The sequence below is a fragment of the Penaeus japonicus genome, unplaced genomic scaffold, assembly GCF_977035675.1.
Source record: "Penaeus japonicus unplaced genomic scaffold, GWHDUDI00000001_assembly GWHDUDI00000033, whole genome shotgun sequence".
Lineage (NCBI taxonomy): Eukaryota > Metazoa > Arthropoda > Malacostraca > Decapoda > Penaeidae > Penaeus > Penaeus japonicus.
Genome location: NW_028234435.1, coordinates 6,893,319 through 6,903,318, shown reverse-complemented (window position 1 = coordinate 6,903,318; position 10,000 = coordinate 6,893,319). Strand labels below are relative to the sequence as shown.

The following is a 10,000-nucleotide window of genomic DNA, read 5'->3' as shown; positions in this document are numbered from 1 at the left end:
TATATTATATATATATCTATTATATATATATATATTGTGCTGTGTGTGTGTGTGTTGTGCGCGCGCGCGACATACACACATACACACATATATATATATATATATATATTATATATATATATTATATATATATATATATATGTCATTTAATAAAAAAAAAAAATTTTAAAAATCTTCTAAAAAAAGAAATAAAATCCCGTTCTCATGTTAAAATAAATAAAATATATAAATAAACAAAAATCCCCAAATCATCCAAGAATAATATAATAAAATACAAAAATTATAATGCTCATTTAAAAATATCAAAATAATCCAAAAAATTAATCCCAATAAAATTGATATTAATCCCTGCCGGTTCCAAAATCAATATAAATAATAATTAATCCCCAACTTTAATTCCCCTCCGTCCCGGCCGCTAAGTCTTGCTTGCCCTATTGTGCGCCTACCTTAACGAGGTAAGAATTAATCTGCTCGCAGTCCCGCCCCCTATCCACGCACCCCTCCCCTCCCCTCCCCTTCCCCTGCCCTGCCCACCCCTCCCTTCCTTCTCTCTCTCTGTGGATGCCCTTTCCATTATTCATATCCGGCAAGGGGTAGGGGTAGACCGGAGGGCATAGAGGGCATAGGGGCTGGGCATAACGGGTGGATATAACAGGTGTAACGGCGGAATCAGCACAGGTAAAAGGAATAAAGGGAAAGGCCAAAAGGTGGAGATTAGGGGAGGGGGCGGAACAGAGTGGCGGATGGGGGAGACAAAGTGTAGGGGCAAAAAGGTATGGGGAAGAGGGGAAATAAGGGGGGTTATGAAGGAGGAGGAAAGTTGGAGTGGCAAGGGGGGAAGGGAGTTACAAGGTTTAGGGAAAAAAAAGGTATGGGAAGGGGGAAGTATGGGTGGTAAGGCAGGAGGAGAGTTGGAGTGACAGGGAAGTAAGGGGAAAAGTAAGGGGAAGGGGGAAGTATGAGTAGTAAGGAAGAAAGGTAACAGGGAGGTAGCGGAAAAGGGTATGAGGGAAGGGGTCGATAGGAGAAGCGGTGGGAGGGGAGGGTAAGGGTGAATGGGGGGGGGGTGAGGGGCAAGGAAAAGGGGAATAAGAAAGACTAAGGGGAAAAGGCTATAGAAGGGGAAAGAGGAGAGGGGAAAGGCAACAGTAGGGAGAGACACGAGAGGGGAAAGGAGCGCAGAGGGAGACAGAAGAGAGGGAAAGTAGCAGTAGGGAGAGAGAGGGAAGAGGAGAGATAGCAAAAGGGGGAGATAGGGAAGAAGAATCATAGCAATAGGGGGAGAAAGGGGAGGAGAAACGGGAGGAGAGGAGAGGAAAGTGGGTGTGTAATCCGTGTTCTACCCCGCGAAACACGGAGCTCAGTTGCTTCCTCCTACAATTATCCTCTTAGCCTCTGACCCGATATCTCTCGTGGGGAGATAGCGCACGGCCGGTATATGGGGAGAAAGGGAGGGGAGAAGGGGGAGAAATGGAAGGGAAAGAAGTAAGGGAAGAGGAGAAGATGGGGAGAAAGATAGTATAAGCGCCCTTTTCCCCACTTCTATCTCATCCATTACCCTCCCCCCTGTCCCCAACCTCGCCCCCCCCACACATGCTTGACCCTTCTCAATGCATCGTTCGATCTTCTTCTGACGAGCACCTGTCATGAGAAGGGTCAATATGGGCGAGCGAAGCAGGTTGTCCATGTGGGATTTTCGGTCTCATGTGCAGCCAGAGTTGATAGAGGGTGAGAGATACGGCAATCTTAATGGAGCGAGGGTCTGGGAGCGGACGCACGAGAGGAGCATTATGAGTGACGAGGGAGGAGGAGGAAGAGGAGGAGGAGGAGGAGGAGGAGGAGGAGGAGGAGGAGGAGGAGGAGGAGGAGGAGGAGGAGGAGGAGGAGGAGGAGGAGAGGAGGAGGAGGAGGAGGAGGAGGAGGAGGAGAGGAGGAGGAGGAGGAGGAGGAGGAGGAGGAGGAGGAGGAGGAGGAGGAGGAGGAGGAGGAGGAGGAGGAGGAGGAGGAGGGGAGGAGGGAGGGAGGAGGAGGAGGAGGAGGAGGAGGAGGAGGAGGAGGAGGAGGAGGAGGGGGAGGAGAGAGAAGGGGAGAGGGAGGAGGAGGAGGAGGAGGAGAGGGGGAGAGAGGGAGGAGGAGGAGGAGATGGAAGAGAGGAGGAGGTGAGTGGTGGAGGAGAGAAGGAGAGGAGAGAGAAGAGGAGGAGGAGGAGGAGAGAAGAAGATAGATAGATAGGAGAGAGAGGAGAGGAGAGAGAGAAGAGAGAGAAGAGAGAGGAGAGGAGTGAGAGGAGAGAGAGAAGAAGAGTAGAGAGAGAAGAGAGAGAGAGAGTAGAGAGAGAGAGAGAGAAGATAGAAAAATGGACACAGCAAGAGAGAGAAGAGAAAAGAAAAGAAGACCAAGTCTTCCCCTTCTGACCTCCATGCAGAGACGAGAGAAAAGACAGACTAAGTCCTTCCCTCGAGAGCAGATGTGGACAGAGGGCGCTGTTGACTCATGGCAAGCGGGCTCATTACATGACTCAGGATGCCGTACCCACGATGAGTAAAGGAGTGGTGGGGGGGGGAGGAGATGGTTAAGTGGAAATTATTTTTCTCTTATTTTCATGTGCCTATTTCGATTTTTTTTTCTGTGTTTGCGTGTATCGATTTTTTCTTTCTCGATTTTCATATTTTGATTTTGAAATGTTTTTTTCACTTTCTCTCTCTTTCTCTCGCATAAATAGGGTCGGTTTGCATTTCCGTGTAAGTAATTTTTAAAAAGAAAATAATGTTGTCAAAATAACCCATAGGGTAAAGTTGAAAACATATTCCCCAGCGCGGTTAACAACATTTCCACAGCCACAGCACGACAATGGCCCGTTATCCCTTGTAAAGACATGCGATTGTCAGTTTATGTATTCCCTCGACTGATATTTCTCTTTACATGCCGAAATAAAAGGACTATGTTTATGGTGACTTTAAACAACTGGACATTCTAATTTTGCTAAAAGATATTTACGCTTTTGAAATACTGAATTCGGTTAAATATTAGAACAGCTGACCAAGTGTGCCATTAGCAAAAAAAAATCTAGTATGGACCAGAATGTTGCGCAATTCTGCTTATATTCGCTTCATTGTCTTTAAGTGTGGTAGTTTATATAATTCATTCATCACTTGTTACTGGGGGGTATGCCATAATTACGCAAACCACAAGTTCCCTTAATCCCAGAGTAAATCAAGACATTCTAACTAAACTCATTTTCAAAACATCCAAAATAAATAAATAATTAAAAGAAAAAAAAACAATCCCTTATTATCACCGTAGACTAACAAGCATCATCCGGATAACTGGTAAATCGCTACTTTATCACTGTTAATCGTTAAACCGGCTCGTGTTTCCCTCAGGTTAACCGAACACTTGTCGCGGGTCACTCGAGCGCCGTGGCCCGCGGACTCATAGACCCGAGTGCAATAAAGTGTAATTTGCATACGCTTGTCCCTTTTTTTCGCCCTTGTGGAGTATCCATTAGGCGTTGGTGCCTGCCTGTGTCAACAACCTTTCGTGTTTTGTTTTTTTCATTTTTCTTTTTGTAAGCATAATTTTGTGTAAAGCAAGCGGTATAGATGGGTGAATGAAAGAGAAGAATGGGACTACGATAACATGAGATTCAGAATCTTAGTGTTTACGTGTGTGTGTGTGTGTGTGTGTGTGTGTGTGTGTGTGTGTGTGTGTGTGTGTGTGTGTGTGTGTGTGTGTGTGTGTGTGTGTGTGTGTGTGTGTGCGTGTGTGATCATGTTTGCATGTGCGTGCGTTGACCTGTGTGCACACCTCTAGAGTGGACAAGTGTAACAAAAAGTTGCGACACCCTCAAGTGACCTTTCTAGTGTAGCACTAACTACCACGCTGTGACGTCATGTCGTTAACGTTGAGTCGCTAATGTGATGGCACCGTTAGCCGAATGTTTCGAGCCTTCGGCAAACTTTTTTTTTTCTTAGCTTTCCATGTCGATGACAACGTGTTTTAAAAAATACATATATGACATCAGTGGTTTAAAAAGCAGAGAAATAGCCTGGAAACACAATTATCAAAGCCATAGCTGTTAATACCCAGTGACAACATTGCCAACAGCCACTAACCAGTCAACACTGTTAACAAGGTATTCAATTGCCATCAACAGCAAACGACGTTGCAATTAACGCCTCGGGGAATTCCCACCTCCCAAAACGCCGATGCGAAGACATTAACTCTTCAACTTTATATAGAAATAGCAGACAAAAAACACTCTTATGCTATTTAGGTGAGTCGAGAGTCTGCCTCCTTATATGACGTAGGAAGGAGCGCTTAAGGAGTGTTTGAAGGGAAGGTTTTCCTCGCACCTGTTTCTCATATCTCTCGTCTTGTGCTTAAATGCTCTTTGGTTTTCGACTTTGTTTCGTTCCACATTTTTTGTCATTGATGTATTTTCACATTTATTAATGTTTTTTTTTTCTGCGTCTCTTCGTTCTCCCTTCATTTCCTTCAAAGTAAAATGAATATAAGTAATTAAATGGTAGAACGAAATGAATAACCAGAAGTAAGAAATGAAGATCAAATAAATAAATAAAATCACATTGAAAAAAAAAAAAGAAAAAGAAACCAAACAAAACAAAAAACGAACATTCCAGTAGACCTTCGCACAAAAGCAGATGGTCGTTCGATCGTCGTCGTGCGTGGCAGAGCGAGGAAAGAAACGATTTTACGGAACGACCCCCCCCCCCCGCGGGCACCAATCGCCGACGACAGGAGCCCCTTGTACGGCCCGAGCGGAGTAGCTGAACAGGGGGGGGAGTGGCGCTAGGCGGTGGAGGCACTTTGAGTCATGGCCGCACCAGTGGTCAAAATAGGGGGGTGGAGGGGTGGAAATGAAAGAGGGGAGTGGAGGGGGAAGGAAAGAGGGGGAGGTTGGGTGGGAGGAGGAAGAAGAGAAGGGAAGGGAAGAGGGAGGGAAATGGAAGATAGGAGGTGAGGAGGGTGGAGGAAAAGAGGATAATAGGGAGAAGGAGGGAAGAAGAGAAGAGCGTTGGAGAGACGGGGAAAGGAGGAAGGATGAACGGAATGAGGGAAAAGGGAGGGAGGGCGAAGGGTAGAGGGAGGGGGTACAGAGAAGGGGAGGAGGAAAGAACGAAGGAGATAGGGAGAGAAGAAGGAGAGGGAAGAGGAGAGGATGGTAGTAAAGTCAGGTTTGAATTTTGTGTGGTTTGAAGTTTAAATATTGTTTTTGGTTGAAGGAAAATAGAAGAAAATAGAAGAAGAAAAGCGACAGAAGAGAGAGAGAGAGAGAGAGAGAGAGAGAGAGAGAGAGAGAGAGAGAGAGAGAGAGAGAGAGAGAGAGAGAGAGAGAGAGAGAGAGAGAGAGAGAGAGAGAGAGAGAGAGAGAGAGAGAGAGAGAGAGAGAGAGAGAGAGAGAGAGAGAGAGAGAGAGAGAGAGCGAAAGAGAGAAGAGAAAAGATAGAGAGTGAGAGAAAAGAAAGAAAGAATGAGAGAGAGATAAAACAGAAAGAGAGAGTCAAAGAAACAGAGACAAAGACAGAGACAGGCAGATAAACAAACAGACAGACAGACACTGAGGTGCCCCTTGAAGTGAATGCGGTTTGTCCTTTAATTAAACCCTGCCGTGAACGTTGGTCGACTGCAATGTCCGAAATAAGAGGTTTCGCAGGTTTGTGAAATACCCTGTAATTGGGAGCCTTGGACAAATACCTATAAAGTACTACAGTATTTGACTCAACCTAACCGCACTACTTCCTTGGGTTGAGCATAACCTAACCGCACCGTAAATACTATATTAGCCTCACCCCACCCCATCCCCCCATCCCCCATCTTCCACCCCCCCCCCCAAAAAAAAAAAGCCCCAAGAGTCATTCTGGGAATACATGGTATGTTGATCGTAAAAATGAATTATGTTCATATAAAGACCCTAAAAGGTATTGGTCATTTCAAATGGAAGGATTAAAATGATATATAAAATTTATATAAAAAGATACAGGTATGATAATAATAAATGTGACAATAGTAAGAGTAATAGTAGCAGCTGCAGTAATAGTAGTAGTAATTGTGGTGGTAGTTCTAGTAGTAGTAATAGTAGTGGTATGTGGTGATGGTGATGATGATGGTGATGGTAGTGATGATGATGATAATGATGATGATGATGATGATGATGATGGTGATGGTGATGATGATGATGATGGTGATGATGATGATGATGATGATAATGATAACGATAATGACAATGATAATGATAATGATGATGACAAAAAAATAATAGGCTCAAGAACAAGAACAACAAGAACAAAAAACGAATGAATCGAACCAACACTACCTAATTCTTTATCTCGGAACAGGTAGCAAGCCTCCGCTCCCCCCTCCCCTCCCCCCTACATCCCCTAAGCCCATAACTCACCCCGTGGGCGCTAACAACACGGACACGGGCGTGAGATAATCGTGTTCGCCGCCCCTTAATACTACACGCTCTGATGGCCGCCCTTGCACCCCCCCCCCCCACTCCACCCCGCCCCCGCCCCCGCCCCCCTCCGAAAGGGCATGAATGGGCTCCCCCGCATCGGATAAGGACTGGGGGGGGAGGGGGGTTCTATCACTACGCCTGTGATACATAGCGATGCTGAGCACAATTATAAAACATGCCCGTAAAATTTTATAAATGTATTTGCAAACACAGACAGGTGTGCTAGCAGAGATAATAATGCACGGATGTACGCTACAATATATGCGCGCCACACACGCACATACACACACACACACGCACACGCAAACACACACACACAAACACACACACGCGCGCGCATACACACACACACACACACACGCCCACAAACCGTACACCCTCGAACGCCCACAGCCCCCGAATGGCACGAGACGTCGGCCAATTCAACAAGCCTTTCTACCGGCCAGATAAACACGCTTAGGGAAGGCGAAAGGGAAGCTTGCGTGTAAGCTTACCTGGGACAAGAGCGACGCCCATATTAAGGCTTTGAGACGAGGCCAGCGACTTAAGCATGATGGCAGATCTTACGATGCTGTCTGGAGGCGGAGGCTGCGCGGAGATGATGGAGGGAGATGCATAGTTGGGGGATGTTCTTTGCCTTTCCTTTTAGTTCGCCTCGTCTGTCTTCTTTTCTTTTTTTTGTACATTGATATTTCTTCCTTGTTTCGTATATTATTTCCCGTTTTAGCTTCCATGAAATGTCTATTGTCGTCCTTTAATTTTTCTTGCCTTTGTTTTCATTTTCTATTATTTTTCTCACTCTTCCTTGCCCGTTTTCTTTTATTTACTTCATTCTTCCCAATCCGTCTCCTGTATGCATCTCTTCCTTCCGCGCTTTCGTGCCTATTTTATCTCATTCTTTCTGTCACCCATTATCTACCCCTTCCCCCCTCTTCTCTCCATCCCCAATACAAATCCTCATTATCCCTCTTCCTCTTCACCCCCCCCCTCCTTCCCCGCCCCCTTCTCGAATCCTAACACACGAACAAGACAGTGCAATTATCTTACACCTTCGCGATGTGTGTGCTGCCACTGCCAGCTCCATATCACGATAAAGTGGCGGTTGATTCTAGGACGAAAGAGGACGAAGGAGGAGGAGTGAGGGGGGTAGGAGTAGGAGGTAGGGTGGGGGTTAGTGGGGGAGGTGGTAGGAGGCGGTGAGTGGGGGTAGTGCAGGAGGTTTTAAAGGGTGAGTGGGGATGGGGAAGGAGGTGCTAGGGGGTGAGTAGGGATGGGGAGGGGGATTTGAATGGGGGTTAGGGTGGAGGAGCTGATTGGGGGTGGGACTGGAGGTAGGAGGTGTGGGGGAGGAGGGGGTAGGGGAGGAGCTTCTAGAGGATGCGTGGGGATGGGGAAGGAGGCACAAGGGAGTGAGTGGGGAGGGAGAGCTGGTAAGAGGAGGTGGATGGGGAGTGGGACAGTAGGTAGGAGGGGTGGGGGCACCGCCACCTTTCCGACGAGTGATTGAAACGAAGGTAAACAAATAACCGGTTCGCACTGACATAATAGTGGGCGTCGGTGGGCGGGCATGGTTTGTTGGGCTGATGGGCGATGGGTGATGGGCGTCGAGGGAGGGCGCCGAGCTGATGATAATTCGCGTGATGCGTTTAGGGAGCCTGTTTGTTGATCACGTGTCAAGTGCAATGTACCTGTCGTGTTGTTCTGATGAGCTTACAAACACGCGGGCCGAGGGAAGGGAGAGACCGAGATAAGGACGAGAGGTTAAGGAAGAGAGGGAGGGGGGCGTGGGAAAGGGAGTAAATAAATAGAGGATTCAAACAACAACAAAATACCCCATGTGCGGATCATAGCGAAGCTCCAAACGACTTTATACTAAAAATAGCATACTCGCTGCATAGACACATATAATGGATACATCTTAACAGCGACACCGGTTTCTCTTAAAGGTGCCAATAACAACCTAATAAGGACCACTGACAAATCAAAGAAAGATTCTCAACAAACTTAGTTCTTGCTTTACTCGCTAGCATTTTGCACAGCCTCGGTGATTCTTAATCTTCTGGAGGATTATGGTCGCCGATCCTCAGCCACGAGGAAGAGATTCTGATTTGTTGAATGTTTGAAAATTCCGATGGAAATTCGACGCCGAGAAAGCTCAACAACACGGGCGAAAAAAGGACATTGTTTTGTAACCCAGAGAGGCCTATACTTGATTTAACATATCTTTTGTATTGCACTTAAGATAAAGACATATTCATAACCTTCAAAATAAAAAGGAACATGAAAACAGACAAATATGAATAAAAGAGAACCCAGAGCGGCAGTTGGCAGCGTTACAAACAGATCAGAATGTCGAAGTTGTGAGACAATCAGATACTTGGGAACAGCTGCGTGTTTCCCCGACTACGGAAGACCCAAGCTTGCATACTGAAACAATGACGCTCCTTTTATTCCGTAAATAAGAGAAGAGAAAAAAGGATTTTCATTTTTATCTGTCTATGTTTTGTATGCCTCTCTCTTTTCTCAAATTTTGGTTACTTTGGGAAATAAATAATAATTAAGTTGAGAAACAACTCTATCTCCCTTATGAATTACTTTGTAAAAGCAAAAGATTAAAATAAAAAAACGCTTCCCTCCCACATCTGGCTTACTCAACGAACAAAAAAAAAGTAACTAAACCAAGAAACGACACGACCTCACATCAATCCAAAAACAATCAAAACAAAAGCAAATCAACGCAACGACCTTCACTGTGTACTTACCACCACGACCCCATCGTCGCCCGAACTCCTGACGGTGGCGCCGAACCACTGGTTGCTCTTGCTGTCCAGCTGCTGTCCGAGAGGGTGAACGTTGTTACCTGGAGATGAAAAAGGTAAACAGCGTTAATTAGCGTATGCCGTTGCCTAAAGGAGGAGTGTTAGCAGGCAGGTGTGCGTAATAAGTAGACGGGTATGTGTTCGAGTGTCTGTAAGGTTTAATTTGCTGTGAGGGGACGGTGGGTAGGTGGTCTTTCGCGTTTTGTGTGACAGGAACAGAGGTACTTACACGTAGAGTTATAGTTCTTTTAGTGTTTAAGATTATAGTTTCTTAATAACGACGAATAAAAAGATCATTCTAGTTAGTCGTTTTATTTTCATTGCAGTTTTATTTCTGTTTTTTTTTTCAATTATCAGTTGTTCTTTAATGGGATGGTATTATTTTGATGTTTATTTAGATAATACGATACTTGCATCTACATAGTGTGATTTAATTAAAGAATAATATATACTACCTAAGACAAATAACATCAAAGCATGCAACGTTGAAAAGCAACATCAATTTTGCAAATACATGCATACATACTAACACACACATAAAGATACAAACATTTATGCATACATATACACAAACATACATCCGCCCACATATATACATACATACATACGAGCATACATGTATATATACATACATACATACATACACACATGCATACATACATGCAAACATACATACATACATACATATATACATACATAT

General features: G+C 45.1%; 1 protein-coding gene across 1 annotated transcript in view; it reads right to left on the bottom strand.

Annotated features, from left to right (window-relative positions):
- The window catches only part of LOC147467776 (integrin alpha-PS2-like), a 215,322-nt gene that overhangs the window by 194,760 nt on the left and 10,562 nt on the right, over nt 1-10,000 (bottom strand). Inside the window, exon 3 of the mRNA XM_086556641.1 lies at nt 9,244-9,341. Within this exon, the coding sequence (XP_086412767.1) occupies nt 9,244-9,341 (98 nt within the window). The remainder of the gene's footprint in view (nt 1-9,243; nt 9,342-10,000) is intronic.